Source organism: Diospyros lotus, chromosome 3, assembly GCF_014633365.1.
Source record: "Diospyros lotus cultivar Yz01 chromosome 3, ASM1463336v1, whole genome shotgun sequence".
NCBI lineage: Eukaryota > Viridiplantae > Streptophyta > Magnoliopsida > Ericales > Ebenaceae > Diospyros > Diospyros lotus.
This window is the reverse complement of record NC_068340.1, coordinates 41,702,717-41,720,493: the sequence shown is the minus strand read 5'-3', so window position 1 is coordinate 41,720,493 and position 17,777 is coordinate 41,702,717. Positions and strand designations below refer to the sequence as shown.

Sequence of the window (17,777 nt, the reverse complement as noted above, 5' to 3'; positions counted from 1 at the left end):
AAATCTATATAATAAGGGAGGATGGTTTTTGAAATCTATAGACGAATGTGAGGGAGACATTTTTTTAGTGGTTTAGATGAGTTTTGAGTGTTAGTGAATGGTTGGGATTAATTTCACTTCCCGCCCAATATGAGAGACATCTTTCACTCTCTTACAACCCATCCACCCACCCACTCCCTCAGTCACTCTCTCTCTCTCTCTCTCTCTCCCTCTCTCTTTCTCTCTTGCAAACCCAGGATCCCCGAACCCAACGTCTGCCATGGGCGGTCACCAACCCCCCCCGGTCGGTCGACCGCTGATGGCCGCCACCAACCCCCTCTCAGCCATCAACGTTCCCCGAACCCATCGGTCGTCATGGGCAGCGGCAGCCAACGCCCGCCCCTCCCCCCTGCTAGCCGTCACCAACCCCCCCTCAGTTCTCAAACTCAACAGCCCATTTTGGTAAGATATCTTGTGATTTTTGTTGTGTATATGTATCTGTGTATATGTATGTGTGTGTTGTGTGTGTGTATGGGTGTGTGCGACGGCCGCGTTGTGTGTGTGTGTGTTCTGTGTGTGTATATGTATCTATGTATATGTAGCGGTTTCTGTTCAGAGAGCTGGGGATTTGCAGAGGCTGTTGCCCCTCTTTGTAGATGCCGATCTGTCTTCTCAAATCGATCGGCTTCGTCTGAGAGTCGATGTTTCAGTTCTCAAACTCAACAGCCCCTTTCGATAAGATATCTTATAAGTTGTCCAACCGATTTGTTTTGTTTGATTGCGGTTTCTGTTCGTAAGAACTGGTTTCCAAATCGAAAAACAGATCAGCCGTTGCTTTTCGTTCTGTCAAATCTCCGTTGCTTTCGGTTCGGAATCATAAAACAAATCGGTGAATCGGAGAGTGACTGTCAAATCGCCGATCTTTCCCACTATTTCTCGCCTCAATCTCTGTATTCTTTCCCACTAATACTTAAAGATGCAAATATTAGGTTGTATTAGGTTGATGGAGTGGAAGTGGAAGAAACCATTGGATTGAACAAAATGTCGCAGAACAACTGGGAAGCCGACAAAATGTGAGTGTTATTTTTAATCTTCATTACCTTCTGTTGTTTTAAGTCATAGAAATTTAACTCAGCTTTGAGTTTGAATTTCTTGAACACCAATTTTCATTGTCAGATTCTGTTTATACGAAGATCACTTTTTCCCCTGATAAAGCTAGATGTGTATATCCGTGATTACTTTGACCCGTACCTAAAGGCATATAAAAGTCGTATGCATTTTATCATTTTCCATTTTATTGTTGTACATTTTCCAACTACGGATTTGGATTGATACAATGACATGTTTATATTCATTGTATTGATATAGTTGTTTGTGTATGAAGAATGGTGTTGTGGTAATTAGTATATAGTTGGATTTTAGTGTACATATGACATGATTTGATTATGATTATGAAATATATAAGTTTTGTAAATAGGTTGATTAATTTCACTGCTTTGATTATCATTTATTTGGACCATCTTGATCGGTCCATATGATCTGTTTGTTGAAGATAGGGGCAAAAACGAGCTGTAAATACATGATCGCGAGCTGCGGCTTTGGTGGGTCTATTTCGATTATTCCTAATTTTGCTTTGTTTTCCAGCTCTGATGGCAAGCATATAGCTCCTTGAGCTTCTGGGTTTTTGTTTTTAATGCTTAACAAGGTTTTGGGTTTAGTTGGCTGAGGTTTTCTTTGGTGAAATGGGCGTTTGATGATGAAATGGTCTCAAACCTCTGTTTTTGGGTCGTTTCTTGCTTTTGCTAGGCTGCCAAACTAAAATTATGCAATTTTCACGCAGCGATTTGAGAAAGAATAGCACTTTTGCGAGATTGCTTTATTCTATTTTCAGTTTGGCAGGCGTTGTTCTAATGTACTGTCAATTTATTTTGCTGTAAAAAGAGACAATTTGAATATTCCCTCAGAATTTTCTCTGCAGCAATTTGCTTTTACTTTTGAGAAGAACCCTGGTCTCCAATGGATCTTTCAATGCTTTATTTATGAGTAGCTTTAATGTTAGTAGCATTTAATCTACTATGTAAATATGATAAATTATCCAATTGCATTTTTAGTTCTAATTTCTCATCAAAAATAAAATAGAATAGAATTCTGGTGCTAAGCTGAAGTGTAGTTAATGTTTGGTGTTTGACCCCTCGCCCCCTTTATTTTTTTCACTCGTGGATTACACTGCAACTTGGGATTTAACTTTCTTTACAAAGACTTACCATTTTACCTTTTGTTTTCATCATTTTTTTTTTCTTCTAATTTTGCATTTGGGGAATTTTAGTTATATTAACTTCGAGAAGAATCCTCACTTTTTTACCATATAATTTATTACAGATGGCTGATAATTATTGCAGGCTTGATTTGAAAAATGCCGCACTTGCAAGGTTGAGTGCTGTGCATAGGAGCCTTAAGGTTGCCAAATCAAGCGTGAAGAAGAAGAAAAGACAGGTAGGCTGCTAAGACCAACCGAGGTAGGAAGTGAACTTAAGAAGATGTGATTTTTGCATGATTTATGGACGCGTGGAATGTTTGAATTTTCATCTTTTTTGCTCTTTCGAAGCTATTTTTCCTTTTGACTTGAGTAGATCAAGTTTTGAAGTGGAAATGAAAGAGATGTGGTGTTTTTTGACATGATTTGATTATGATTATGAAATATATAAGTTTTGTAGATATATTGATATATTTGTTGTATCATATTTTCAGAGGATACTCTGTTAAATTTTTGACAGAGTATCCACATTTTGACCCTTTTTATTTCACTAAAGTCACGACATTAAAAATGATCAAACGATTGTCAACTTAATGCATGTTTATATTTATTATTTGATCATTTCGTATTTAAGAATTATATACATTGTCTTAAAACAGTGATATAGGGTGAGTTTAGAGTTTTAATTTAGTACGTGTCTGAGTTCAATACTTTATTATTTTGCGTTCAAATTTAACGTTTGATTTTTTTTAGTTGCACCGTGCCTTCAGGCACGGGTTATTCCTAGTACTAATATATTCGATTATAAATTTGTAAAAAAACATATGCGATTCAAAATTTGTGATAGCTCGTAAACAAACTTATTTATAAATATTTTAATAAATTTATTTATAATTTTTTAAATATATTATTTAATATAAAGTTATTAAATTTTAAATTATTATAATAATATAATTAAATTGAATATATTTAGTATTATTTATCTATATTTGGATATTGTCTCATGTTTCATTGTCTAGGTTGAATGATCTAAACTTTTTAAAATGCTGGGTTAACCCGACATGAAACCAAAACCAACACTATCTAGTCGACATATAACAAGTACACATATACATGAAAATACTTAATATATCTATTGTAATATATATATACTAGGGATAACCCGTGCCTAAAGGCACGGTGCAACTAAAAAAAATCGAATATTAAATTTGAACGCGAAATAATCAAAAACTAAACTTGGACACATACTAAACTGAAAGTCTAAACTCACTTATATCACGTATATGAAGACAATGTGTATAGTTTTTAAACACGAAATTATAAAAAAATGAATATAAACATGCTTAAAGACATGGTGTAAATAATATTAAAATTAAAATGCATTATGTAAAGGCACGGAATAGATGTATCTTTAGAATAGAGGCACGTGTATTTAAATAAAAGACACGGTGTAAATAATATTAACAATAGGGGGAGGCGGTCAACAGGCGGAAGGGAGGCGTTGGCGGCCGCCCATGACGATCGCTGGGTTCGGGGAACGTTGATGGCTGGGAGGGTTGTTGGCGGCTATCAACGCCCGGCTGGGGGGGGCATTGGTGACCGCCCATGGCGGACGCTGGGTTCGGGGAACCCAAGTTCCTTGACTTTCAGGGTTCGAGGAACCGAGGTTCCCTGAATCCCGAGTTCCTCAAACCTCGGGAGTCAGGAAACCCAAGTTCCCTGAATTTTGGGGTTCAGGGAACCTGGATTCCCCTCTCTCCCTCCCTCCTTAGCGGCCATGGCGCTCGCCACCCTCTCCTTCGCCCGCTGTCGTTGATAGCTGCCCCCCTCGGGCATCGTTGATGGCCACTTCCCCCCTTCATAGTCGCGAACGCACACACACACACACGCAGACACAAGTATACGCTAGTGTATATACAATGTTCAAGTGACTTTTATGCTTACCTCATGAATGTAAATAGTATTAAGGTCACGCTTATCGCGAATAACAACATTAAGTATCACTAATGTCATGTACTCTCAATTTAGTTACACAATAATGTGAAATTAGCATTTAGATTGAAGTTTTGCAATTTGATTTACTATTGATATTGGGTTAAGTGAGCTTCCGGGCAAATTGTGCTTGAAGTTTTTAAGGTATGATGATGATGATAATAATAATAATAATTTTATTTTTAGTATAATTTTAAATTTGAAATCAAAAAATAGAGAAATCATCCTACATAAATTATGAGGATTATTTTTGTATTTTTTTTATTTTATGAAGAGATTGTTTTTAGTTATTTAGAATTAAGAGTATTATAATATAAATTTAATTAAAACTAAAGCTATATTATATGAAATAAAGGTGAAAAACAAAATTTAGAATTAAGTGCATCAGCATGTATATCAATGTCATTCTCCTTACATATAAATTTGAACTATGGTGTATTTAAAAGTATGATTTCTCAAATTTGATTAATAATTTATGTGCTACATTTAATTAATAGTTTTCAAGAACTACAGAAATATATACTAATTAATTTTAATTTATAATATATTGTGAATAAAATTGAATCAGGGACTACAAAAATGTATATTATTTGAACTATCAATATATACCAAATTGAACCAATCAATTCCTGAAATAATTCATACATAATCAAATTGAATCATATATTACATGCACAGTGAGTAATACACACACACAGTGAGCATCAAACGAAGAAATGTACACAGTGAGTAATACACACACACGCATCAAGCGAAGAAATGTACACAGTAAGTAATACTCACACACTGAGCTTCAGGCATACACACATAGTAATATATACATACACACAATGAGCCACACACACAGTTAACTTCAGGCATATACACACAGTGAGACAAATCAATACATACATAAAATCTATATACATAAAATATATACACACAGTGAAGCTACACACACATTGAGCTTCCAGCGGTCCTTTCCGTCAGGCTCGGTCTTCTTCCTGTAACTCACCCGTCGGTCGCCATCGAGCGCCACCGACGGCCGTGATTTCTCGCTGCCGTTCTTCTCTTGCTTGCTACCGCTTCACCTTCGCCATTGTCGACGGCCTACTCGGCTTCCTCCTCTGCTTCCTCCTCCTTCGCCGACTGAATGTCTTCGTCATCCATCGCTGCAAGTAAGCTTCACAGCAAACCTAGATCTCAAGTTGGGAGAGGCAGTATGGCCGATGGGGGACGACGGCGATTGAGCGGCTGCCGGTTGGGCGCAACAGGGGGGGCAGCGACGATGGCGTGAGTGGGTGACTGTGAGAGAAAGAGAGAGGGAGAGAGAGAGAAGAGAGAGAGGGAGAGAGAGAGAGAGAGACAGTGTGTGCGTGTGTTAGCGGGTTGGGCAGAGTGTGTGCGTGAGGTGAGGGAGGATGGGATGGTTTTGGGGGGAAAAAGAATTGATCTGAGCCATTAATCTTAACCATTTATTGATCTCAACCATCCAAAAATGTCCCCCTCACATTTGTCTCTCAATTTCAAAAACCTTCTTGCTTTATTATATAGATATATGTGTGTGTTTGCGCACGCGTGCATGTGTATAAAAAAGAAATAATTGTAGAAAAAGAATTTATCGAAAAAATATTAGGAACTCGTCAGTGGTTCTTGACGATGAATTAGGGTAGAAAGGATAAGCGAGTGACGATTGCAACCATCCATCTTCTCTAACGACAACATGTTATTTTATGCCTGCAATAATTTACCTTTTTTAGTGATAGTGATCGCCTATGACCATTCACCTTTTCTAATCGAAACGATACCTGCAATCATTCCCTTTCTTCGTTGTCTACAACTGTCTACGTCTACATCTGCTTGCAACCATTCACCTTTTTCGATAATCTATATTCAATGCCAAATATTGCTAGTTGCTATTGTCGCTTGCCAACAAGCGCTTGAGCTAAACTTGACTCAATTCGATTTAATTGCATTTGCAACCTTTATCGACTAATGTTATAATTTTTAGTCATTTAGGACCAGATGCAAATGCAAATTTCTGTTTTATGTGAAGGAAAATGTAGTGCAAAAACGATAAATTAACTGACAATACCAAAATGAAAAGGGAAAATGAATATATATAGTTTGAAGAGACGACTTTTAGTGCATGGCAATGATATGATATAAAATGCGGGCAAAGAATAGACCCCTTTTTGAATCTTTAAAGAAATTAAATCTTTTTTTAATCTAAAATATTTTAATAGTACTCTTTTGACTATTTCATTCAGAAAACAAAGATTTATGGTGAGAATAAGATTTAAACTCATACTAATATATAATATTTAACATCAAATCAATTATACCACTGTATCCAAATTCATCTTCATATAAATATTGCCTAAACAAATTTTAAATTTTAACTATCAATTGCATTTCTTAACTTGCACGTGCATAGCACGTGTTGCATTCCTTGTTTTTATTGAAAAATATCCAAAAGATTATGTAAAAGCTTGACTCAATACAAAAACAAACAAACAAACAGTGAAGATTGAGGACTCGTTTGGCAAAGCAATTTATTCGTTTATAAGCTGTATCAACAGCTTATAATTTATTAAGAAAAGCAGTGAGATATTTGGGTACATCTCACTAACATTTCGCAAAAGCTATGCGTTTTGCAAATGTTATTGGGAGATAGCTTTTGCAAAACGCTAATTATTTATAAGTTGGGTTGATCAAGTATTTTATCATTTTATTCTTATATTTTTATTAATTTCCAATCATGCCATTCTTCTTCAACCTCTGTCTCTTATGGCCTTGTTCTTTAGCTCTTCTACCCACTACCATTGTCCACTGCCATCACCCCCACCGATTGCTTCTTAGCTGCCATCGCCTGCATCGACCGTTGCTCCCATTGCATCACTGGTCATCCGTTACCCTCATCTTCTCTGTCCGTGTTTCTTTTCCATGTTGCTGTCATGGCCGATCGAACTGTTTTATATATATATATATATAATTATCATATTTATATATAACAATAATAAAGATATATAATAAATATATTATATATAATTTATCAATATTTAATAATAAAATTTTACATTATTTAATAATATATCTATTTTCGTCTTTTTATCAAGTTGTAATAAATTATTAATTCTTTTGAATCAAATACATAACTATTAACTAATAGATTAAAAGTAAATTTATTCAAATATATTATTAGTTTAAATATTATCTAATTTAAATATTATAATCAGTTTAAACACTGTCAACTTAAAAACTCTAAAAAAACAAAAAACCTACCCAAACTAAGCCTGAAAACTGTGTCCAGGGACTTGATTGCTTCATAGTTCATGGTTCACCTCCTCAGGGCAGCGCCCTTGATCCCAGACTCCCAGTCCTTTCCGCTGTGGATTAGCATTAATAGACAGCCTTGCAGAATGGTTGAAAGCAGCAGCTGTGACAATTCATGAACTCATGGCCATGAGAAAGACAGACAAGAGAATATATTGGCATATATATATATGTGTGTGTATATATACATTTATAGATGTAGCTCTTACAGTGGGATGTGTAGAGGCGAGCAACCAGATGAAAACAAGCAACTGCACAAGCTGCGAGAGGGAAAGACCAGGGATACAGCGCCCACGTGCAACTGCACAAGCTGCTAGAGGGAGAAGCACCGATGATTCGTTGGCCTGCTCATCTTTTGATTTAAATAGCTCCGTGGCCTTAGCCATGGCTTCCCCCAGCCCCTCAATTTGCCAAAGAGGCAGTTTCTTTCCCCCCTTGTGAGGCTTGCGGTTTTGAAAAGCTGTGACTCGGTCCTGCAAATTTTTCAGCCTTTTCCTGAGGTCCCCAGTCGACTGAGATATTTTCTTGATCTTCGTCAATGCCGTCCTAAAGGCAACCGCGAAGGCCAAGAAGAAGAGAATTGTCATCTTAACCTCATCGGTGTAACTTAGTTGGAGATAGATAGAGGCAACGCCATAAAATAGGCTAAGTAGCATGAGTGCTGTAACATGGCTTCTATAAGAGTTGACTACTTGATGCTGTTCCGTCCGAATCCTCTTCCCTTCTTGCGTCAGATTTTCAGCCTCCTCCTTGAGTGACGCTAATTGTTTCATAGCACCATCTGCCCAAAAAAAAAAAAAAAAGAAAGAAATATTACATATATCTTGATTTTTTATTTTGGGTCTGCTATGAAAGTTAGACCCAACTCAAATAATTTGAGAGGAGACCCAAATAGAACTTTTTTTGGGCAGCTGAGGTGGGAGGGGACAGTCGAAGAAGATGAGTTCCAGGCAAAGGCGAAAGCAAAGGCAAAATTCACTAGCAAAGGCAGACGAGTTGCAAAGATCAAATATAGCGATGGCGGCAACCAGCAGAGGCTGCTGCGGCAGCTTCTTCGGTGGTGACCAGCGGAGGTTGCGGTGACGACGACAACAGCTTCTTCGGCAACGACGAGGAACAGATTAGACTGATTTGTGATTTTGAGATTTTTTTGTATTTATTTTTGTATTGGATGAGTGATTATGTATTTGTGTATTTGGTTATTGATCTGTGTATTTGATTATTGATTTTATGTATATATGTATTTGATTATTGATTTTGTGTATGTGTACGTGATTATTAATTTGTTTATTTGATTATTAATTTTATATATGTGTATTTAATTATTTTATGTATTTGATTATTGATTATGTATATTTTAAAATAAATAAAACTAAATTTTATTAAAAAATAAATGAAATAGGGAGTTTATAGAAAAGATAATAGGAAGTGTTGTTGGAGCAGATATAATTTTCAAGATAAAATCATAATATGAAGTAAATCGTTTATAATATAATAAAAAACGAGATAGAAAACATTGTTGGATATAGCCTAACAACATCTAATACAAAACAAAGCAAATCACAAAGCCACGTTACAAAAAACAGGGTTGTTTCCGATGTTTAAGAAGAACCATGTACCACAGGAAAAAGCTTATGGCATTTCTAGATGCTAAAAAATATTTTCTACGCTTAACAACATGCATTCGTAATGATCAATTAAATGCGAGTTATATGCATTGTTACTTGTATCCTTCTTGTTGGCTTCCGTGCATGTTGAAAGAAAATATTGTATTTGTTAGGATCTAACATTAAACTTGCAAATAAACATCCTGTCATACATTAAAAAGAGTTGATTGATCCCCTCGGGACCGAGCCACATGGCTAAAAAATGAAACTTAAGTGCTTGTCGGTCATCCCCCAATGAGTTGTGCACGGGTTTGATATAAGACCCCGTTTTGGCATAAGGTTGCCACGTCATTCAAATGAGAATTAAATACCGAAAATGGGCTCAAAGGTGAAAATAAGCTACCAAATCAATCGAAGGGTACCCGAGACTTAGATATCAAAGGAAAATAGGATAGTGCTAAAGAGTAATTCAAGAAGTGATTTTAGCATCGAAAAAAATTGGATCGGGAATAGTTTTCGGTATAGTGAAAATACAGCTAGGAGTAAGGCCGAAAAACTAAATAATCGCAGGGGGTTTCCAGGAAGTCAACGGAACGCCAATGAGGGTCACATTTGATGTATTGAACAACCCTTAAGTGGTTTTTGGAAGAAACAAAAGGATTTAAGGCCGAAATAAAAATTCGGGCCAAAGTGCAATTTTTTAAAGTTTGTCGAATTGGCCGGAGGGAGGTCGAAACGACGATTTCTCGGGATCATCAAAAGAGGAAGTGTGAATTTTGGAATATGAGGGACCTAATGGTAATAATAGAAAGTTCAGGGGCTTGAGAGAAGGGGGCAAAGTGCAATAAGGCAAAAATGAGGGGCGAAAATGTAATTTCGCAAAGTTGGAGGCTGCCATGGCCAACAGCCATTTTCGATCGCCGACAAGGGGTTTCCGACCATGGGGAGTTCGAGGTAATGGTCTAGAGAGCTCAAGGGCCGAAGCTTGGTCGGCGACGAGCATTGAGGCGGCCGAATTTTTGAAAAATCCGACCGTGTCTTGGTCAGATTGTCGCGACAATGCCGCGACTTGTAAATGGCCTTTCGAGGCACTTGGTCGGCGATTTTGGGTCGCCCAAGAGGTGGGTTGGAAGCCTGAGGTGTTGGGTCGAGCATCCATGGCCGATTGGAGCGTCGATTTTGGCTATAAATAGCCGGACTTCGCGTTAGGGTTTCGGCCGAGAGTTTGCGTTTTTGAGCTTCAAATGAACGAATTGAGGGCTTAGATCATAGGGCTTTTGAAGCCCATGTCTTGATTGAGGTTTCTGGAGAATTAGAGGTATTTTCGTGATCGTTTGAAGGGTAATCGAGCTTGGCCGGAGTTGGGAGGCGGTTGGGTTGGCCGGCCGTTTGAGGCATCTCCGGCCATCTTTTTAGGACAAGAGAGGTGGGGTCGTGATCGACTTGCAGAGGGCTTCATCGTGGTGTGATCGGGGGCGAAATCCGGTGGCCGGCCGGCGAAGTGCTCGTCAGAGAAGACAAGGCGCGTGCAGTGCACGCGCTAGCTTCACGCGCAGGCACGTGGGGGATGTTTTGGAGGCGCGTGCGTGGGAGGAAAATTGTGCAAAAAATTTCTAAAATCCTAGAATTTAATGTTCTAGGTGATTGTGCAATTAGTTTTGAAGTTGGGATTGTTGACGTCTCGGTTTTAGCATCAAAGAGTCTCGTTTCACGTGATATCAAAGCATCGAGGTAAGATCAGTAATTTTCCTTTGAAGATATTTGATTATTATGAATTTTGGTGAAGTAAGATTTGAGGAAATTATTAAGGAAATATTTATTGGAATTTATTGAGGAAGAAATAGGAAAAAATAGAGAAAATAGGAAAATGTGAGGAAATTAAGGAAAAATTATATGTTGATGCTTATGGAAATGAATATGATGTCTAGGGTGCCTTGAGGTTTGAGGTGAAGTAGCTTGCACGAAGTTTGAGATTGGAGCGCTAATCGAGGCTGTGCGCGATTTTCAAGGAAAAGTTAAGTTGCGTCTAAAGGTGAGTAGCTTAACCCGAAAACTTGGTGGTTCATGCAAATGGTTTGAAGTGTGAGTTGTTTGCTACCAAAACTCAGTCTGTTCATGCAAATGATTTGAGATGTGAGAAGTTCTACTTGCATAAAACTTGGTTTTGATTCTACTAAACGTGATTTGATTACTTGGAAATGTTTTGTTGCATGAAAACGATTTTAACGTGTGATAATGGTTTAAAAGAGGGCGGTTCGTCCCTAAATGTTTTATGCATGTGCATTGATGTTGTGCGATGAGTTATGTTCATGAAATGATGTTTAAACGTTGTATGTTTTATGATGTCGACATTGGCATGTTTTGAGATGTTTATGTGGGATGTGTGTTAACCTGTGTGAGGTACTTGAGTGGTAGCACTAGGGAAGCGTGCCAAAGAAAAATACCCACTGGGATGGGGCTGAGATGGACTTCACCCTATGGGACTAGGTGGTAGGGCTACGAGTGGACACCATCCCGGATCGGCTTAAAGTGGCAGGGTTGCAAGCGGGCACCACCCCGGGACCATTGAGAGGTAGTATTGTTCCCGAGGTGGACGCAGATTCCCAAGGATAGTGTTGATCATCTTGTGGCCAAGGTGTGACGAGATCCGAATTGCTTCTGGGTGTGAGCGTAATGCCTAACATGATATGGGGTGATACCCGAGTTCATGCGTGAGGTTGTCGCCCTTAAGCAGGGTCGTGGACGTGGCTTTGGCATGTGGGGTCCAGGTACTTTTGAGTGGGAACGTAATCTCTAACGTAATTATGGTGAGTCGGGTTCTTGCGTTGATGTTGACCTTCCCGGGTAGGGAGAGGTAAAGATTGTTCTCGAGATGTCGGAGAGATGCGTTGATGTTGCCCCTCTTAAGTCAGATTGCCTTGTGTCATTATTCGATGTGGATGTGTTGCCTTTAGAGAGATTGCATTTTTTCCAATTAGGGTTAAATGCTATGTGGGATTCTCTTGGGCTGAGGTACGTCGGGTCATGTCGAGTTGATTTTATGATGAATGATTGTTAAAGGTTATGTTGATGTTATTCATATTTGCATATGTTCATGAAAATGATTTTGAGCTCTCACTTAGATGATTCAACATCTAATTTGGACTATGTCTCTGAAATATTCAAACGTTCCAGGTGAAAGCAGTGGTGTTAAAGGAAAAGAGGTTATCGAGATGTAGCCGTTGATTTCATTGAAAATTATTAGCATGTATTTTGTTTATGCTCAAGGTATTAGCAGTGTAGCGAGAGATAAGACTTGATGTATTTTGTTGAAGTGTCTTATCGAACGATTTTTACGTTATGAATGAAATGAATTCGGTTATGTATTTCGAGGTTTCAATTCTGCTTCTGCTGATGTGCTGATGTTGTTTGCCTCAGCTTAGTCTTAAGTTAATATGCTGTGGAAATGGCTCGAGATTGTCGGGATTTCGAATTATGTTGATGATGGATGATTAATGAGGAAAAAAATTTATGTGCCTGAAATTCCGAGAATAAGGCTCTCCCTCCGGGGAATTGACGGGGCCTTACATTTGATTCCTTAGGTACACATGCTCTCGCGATTTACTTCCTCTACCGGAATCAAGGAGTTGAGCCGCGGTGCACCCATTATAGAGTGTCATCCAAAAAAAAAAAAAGAATTGATTGAACTTAAAAAGAAAAAATTGATTATTTCTATTAATAAGTCACAACAAACAAAAGAACTATAACCCATTAATATATCAAACTCACCATTGCTTTTCTTGTTGTCATGGGAACCCAATTTTCCTACAAAAAAAAAAAAACAAACAAGAAAAGGAACAATCATATTCTTATTCAAGTATCTAAAAATTAAGATAGAGAATATAATAAAAAACGAGATAGAGAACATTGTTAGAGATAGCCTAACAACATCTAATACAATACAAAGCAAATCACAAAGCCAAACTACAAAAAGGAGGGTTGTTTCTATTACTTCAACTTCTAAGAAAACTCTGCGCCACTGGGAAAAGTTTCAACCGTCACGGAGTATTTAACGACGATTTTTAACAATCATTGGAGTAATCGCCACTAAGTCATTTTTTGCAATGGTTTCAGAATAGTAGCAAAAATTTTGAATTTCAAAATTCAAAAATTTTAAATTTTTTACAACCCCCACACACTCAGGGGGTGGTCGATTTCGAACCTAGGATCTCCACATATATGCGCACGAAACCATCTGATCTGCAAAGCCTCCTTATTATATATTCGTGCATATAAATTATATATTAATCCAACTATAATTTTTTAGAATTAAATTTTTTATTTTTTAATATAAATTAAAAAGCATAAATTAATTGAATTAAATTAAATAAATTAATTTATTAAAAAATAAAAAGAAAATTTTATATATTTTTTAAAATTATTAAAATTTCGTTAAATTTATTTTTATTTTTTTAAATTAAAATTTTTAATGATTTTGTAAAATTGTTGCAAATATTAAATAATTTTTTTAAAAAAAATTATTTAATTATTTTCTTAATTTAGCGATAATTTTTTTAAAATCATCACAAAATTAAATTTTTTAATGAATTTTATGACGATCTTGAAAAACAGTCGCAAATGTTAAATTATTATTTAAATTTTGAGATGATTTCTAAAAAATTATCGTAAAATTTAATTTTAATTTTTAATTATTAAATTATTTTTTAAATTTAGAGATGATTTTCAAAAAACCGTCAAAAATTAAAATTGTTAATGAATTTTGCAGTGACTTCTAAAAACTGTCGCAAAATATTAAAAAATCACCTCAAAAACGTATTCTGCGGCGGTTTGTAAACCATTATAGAATACCATGTTTTGCAACGATTTTTAAAATTGTCACAAAAAATTAATTTTTTTTATAATAAATTACATATCCAACATTAGCAAGAGTTGATTAAACTTGGGAGAAAGCAAAAAAGATTGATTGTTTCGATTAATAAATCACAACAAAGAAAAGAACAATAAACTCGTTAATGTATCAAACTCACCATCACTATCACTTTTCTTCTTGCGACGGGAGGCCAATGTTCCTACAAAAATGACAAGTAGAGGAATAATCATATTCTTATTCAAGTATCTAAAAATCAAGCAAAATGGACCATAATGTTTTTAGTACAATTAAACTATTTACTCTTTAAGAATGTTCCATCATTCAGTTATGCGAGGAAATTTTCTAGCCCTGATTTCAAGAATCTATAAACTTATTCTGTTCTTCAGTATGAATCTCACATTCTTATGACTTCAAGGAAGATAAACCCTAGATTTTTCAAGAAAACGACATGAATGTATGGCATGTTCACACATAAAAGTACACTTTGAGTAGCTAATTAACATTCAAATTTTTATTAGATTTAAGTTTAAACGGACCATTACAGAACCAAAACTAGCTCCAAGACGTTTAAGTTTAGCTAATACAAGTTTAAGTGTCTTGGACGGACCTTGTATAACAGCTGCACACAAAGTAAAAGCCCCCGCAATCACTACAACCAAAAGATCCAACATCGTCGATACCACCTTGTCGTCCCTGCAACATATTAAGTTGATTTTCCACAAACTAATGAAACGAAAAGTCAAAAGTGTCGTGCCTAAATGTCAAAAATTACGGCTACACACATATAATATTATAAAGATTATTTTGGAGAGAAGAATTAGAGGCAGCGAAATTGAAACGAGAAGATGTTCACTTGGACAACTTTGAACGAGTTTGTCCACGTAGAGCCACTCAGTTCATTTGTTAAGTATCCAGTATCTTATTATTAAAGAGAAAAATAGACAAGTAGAATGACACTATTGGTTAAGTATCTTATTATTAAAGAGAAAAATAAATAATTATTAATAGTGTTTTTTTAATTTTCAAAAGAGATTGTTGTTGTCCTTCTTATGATATAAAGGAAAAGTTATAACTCATATTATTTTTCATAATAATTTTTTTTTATTTTTATCCGTGATTTTTACCTTAATTTATTTGAGAGTTTTTCATGTAAAATTTGTCTAATTTTTTACATTATTATTATTATTCTCAAATTATCAATTGCGACCCTACTCTAATTCGATGTTATTTATTAACAATTCGTATCAGAGACTACAATAAGGTATTTATATATCTACTTATCATATATTATGTGGTTGTCACTATAAAAATGAATATTCCACAACAAAAAATAAGTTAGATTATTAATCACTCTTTTGAAGGTACTGAATACTATTTACGTATACTGGGGCACTATTTACAAATACGGTTATTGTTAACGTGCAATAGTGAGAGCTAATTTTGTACTCAAAGCAGTTTATGATAGAAGTAATGACGACAAAATTTGAGATTGAAAAGTTCAATGGGAGAAATTTCTCATTGTGAAAGTTAAAGATGAAAGTTATCTTGAGAAAAGATAATTGCCTAGTGTGAAAGTTAAAGATGAAAGCTATCTGAGAAAAGATAATTGCCTAGTGGCTATAAGCAATAGGTCAAGAGACTTTGCAGATAAAGACAAGTGAAATGACATGGAGGAGAATGTTATTGTAAATCTTCATCTAACACTAGCAGGTTAGACAATAACATAGAAAAAAATAAAACAACAAAAAATATTTGAGATCTCTTATAAAATTGAACGTGCTAAATTACTTCACAACAAATTTTTTCAAAGAGAAAATTGTACACTTTATGGATGTCAAAATCTACTTCAATGACAAAGCATGTCAACTCAACTCACATCATTGGGTTTTAAAATATATCATGTTTAAAGTTTACACAAAATTAAGAACCCAGAAAAAGATCTTCATATCATATATATTCATTTTGTTTGAGACGCACAAACAGTTGGGTTTTCTCAGGAAGAAGATGGGGGTGATATCTTACCAATTGTAGGAGTTGGAGGAAATACCACTACTCTTCTTGAATGAACAAGCAAAGATCTATGTTGATGTAGTTTACAGAGAGCAGTAACCAGCAAGCGAAGAACTAGATTGATGTGTGTGCATATATATACAGAGTGACAGAGAGAGAGAAGGGCCAGGTCAATAGAAGAGATTAAATGAACCAACCGGTGGAAAAAGGGTAGATAGAAGAGAGAGAGAGAGAGAGAGGAAGAGGACGTGGTGGGGGGCGGTCGGGGGAGGGGGGAGGGGGCGGCGGCGCGGGAGGGCCAGGTCAATACAAGTCAACCCACTGGTGGAAAAATAAAAGTATAATCTAGTATAAATTTTGCTCAAATATATTTTTTATTTATTTTTTTATTTTTTTATAATTATTTATTTTTTAATTTTTTAATTATACTCTTAAAATTATATTTTTAAGTCAATTTAATTTCTATAATTTAATATTTTTTCTACAACTTAAATTTGTTATTATATTGATTATACCCTTAAATTTATATTTTTAAGTTAATTTAATTTTTATATTTTAATATAAATAAAATATAATATGTATTTTATTATTTTATATCTAAAAATATAAATATTAAATTAACTCCCATTGTGATTAAAGTTGATTTTCCACGAAGTGATGAAAAGGAATGTCAAAGAAGAACTTGCCAGGAAAATCAATAATGTTAACTACTGTTTAAGCTCCCATTGTGATCAAATCTAAGAGGTACAGATACTTGCCAGGAAAAACAAGTTCATAAAGAACACAAGATACTAACCCTTTCCCATTTTACTCTGTCATTCATCCACCCAAAAAAGAATCAATAATGATCTCCTTAAGCCCCAATTCAGAACAGAAAGATCAGAATTCGATTTATTTCCCCGTTTCTCTGTCTGATTTCAGCCAGAATGTTCAAAATGGACAAATCAGCTGAACATGGAAATTAGAAAAAAGAAGAAAGTACTTGGTTTTTTTTTTTTTTCATGATTTCTGTTCATTTATCAATCTTTCAGGCAAACCTAACACCTATATGATTTCCATTCAGTATATTGACATGTAAGAAGCTACAGGTTTTGGGATATTCAAGAGCAAAAGAAGAGAGAAGAGTTTCAGTTTCATGAACCCAAAGATATTTTCATTTTCTGGAAAAGCTCCAGGAAAATGTCTCTATTTTCTGGGGGAAAAAGCTTGTGGAAATATCTTACCAGTTGGAGAGTACATCATCTGCACCATTCTTCCATCGAAGAAATGGAATAAAAGGAGCACTCAGATGATAATACAAGAATGAACCACAGAGAAAAGTCAATCCAGCAAGTCTTTGGGAAAAATGAAAAATAAAATTAAAAGAAAAATATTTGTCAGAACGTCTCAATCGATCAACATACAATTTCTATCACCCAGCTGTAGATCAATAGATCATGGTTAAAGTTTACACAAAATTAAGAACCCAGAAAAAGATCTTCATATCATATATATTCATTTTGTTTGAGACGCACAAACAGTTGGGTTTTCTCAGGAAGAACATGGGGTAATATCTTACCAATTGTAGGAGATGGAGGAAATGCCACAACTCTTCTTGAATGAACAAGCAAAGATCTATGTTGATGTAGTTTACAGAAAGCAGTAACCAGCAAGCAAAGAACTAGATTGATGTGTGTGCCTCTGTGTGCATGTATAAACGGAGAGACAGAGAGAGAGAGAGAAGGGCCAGGTAAATAGAAGAGACTAAAAA

General features: G+C 35.6%; 1 protein-coding gene and 1 long non-coding RNA gene across 3 annotated transcripts in view; one reads left to right on the top strand and one right to left on the bottom strand.

Annotated features, from left to right (window-relative positions):
* Positions 1-185: 185 nt before the first annotated feature.
* LOC127797986 (uncharacterized) lies at positions 186-2,706 on the top strand. Its single transcript, XR_008022312.1, has 2 exons — positions 186-1,052; positions 2,379-2,706. It is a non-coding gene; the product is annotated as an uncharacterized LOC127797986 (long non-coding RNA).
* Positions 2,707-7,459: 4,753 nt separating this feature from the next.
* LOC127797978 (uncharacterized) overlaps positions 7,460-17,777 on the bottom strand; it is an 84,376-nt gene continuing 74,058 nt past the window's right edge. Inside the window, exons 2-6 of one of the 2 annotated variants that reach the window (XM_052331230.1) lie at positions 14,625-14,710; positions 14,175-14,216; positions 12,916-12,951; positions 7,750-8,321; positions 7,460-7,643 (exon numbers count right to left, since the gene is read on the bottom strand). In XM_052331230.1, coding sequence (XP_052187190.1) covers positions 7,545-7,643; positions 7,750-8,321; positions 12,916-12,951; positions 14,175-14,216; positions 14,625-14,688 — 813 coding nt within the window. In that variant the 5' untranslated portion in view covers positions 14,689-14,710 and the 3' untranslated portion in view covers positions 7,460-7,544. The remainder of the gene's footprint in view (positions 7,644-7,749; positions 8,322-12,915; positions 12,952-14,174; positions 14,217-14,624; positions 14,711-17,777) is intronic. The other variant, XM_052331229.1, reaches the window with a different exon arrangement.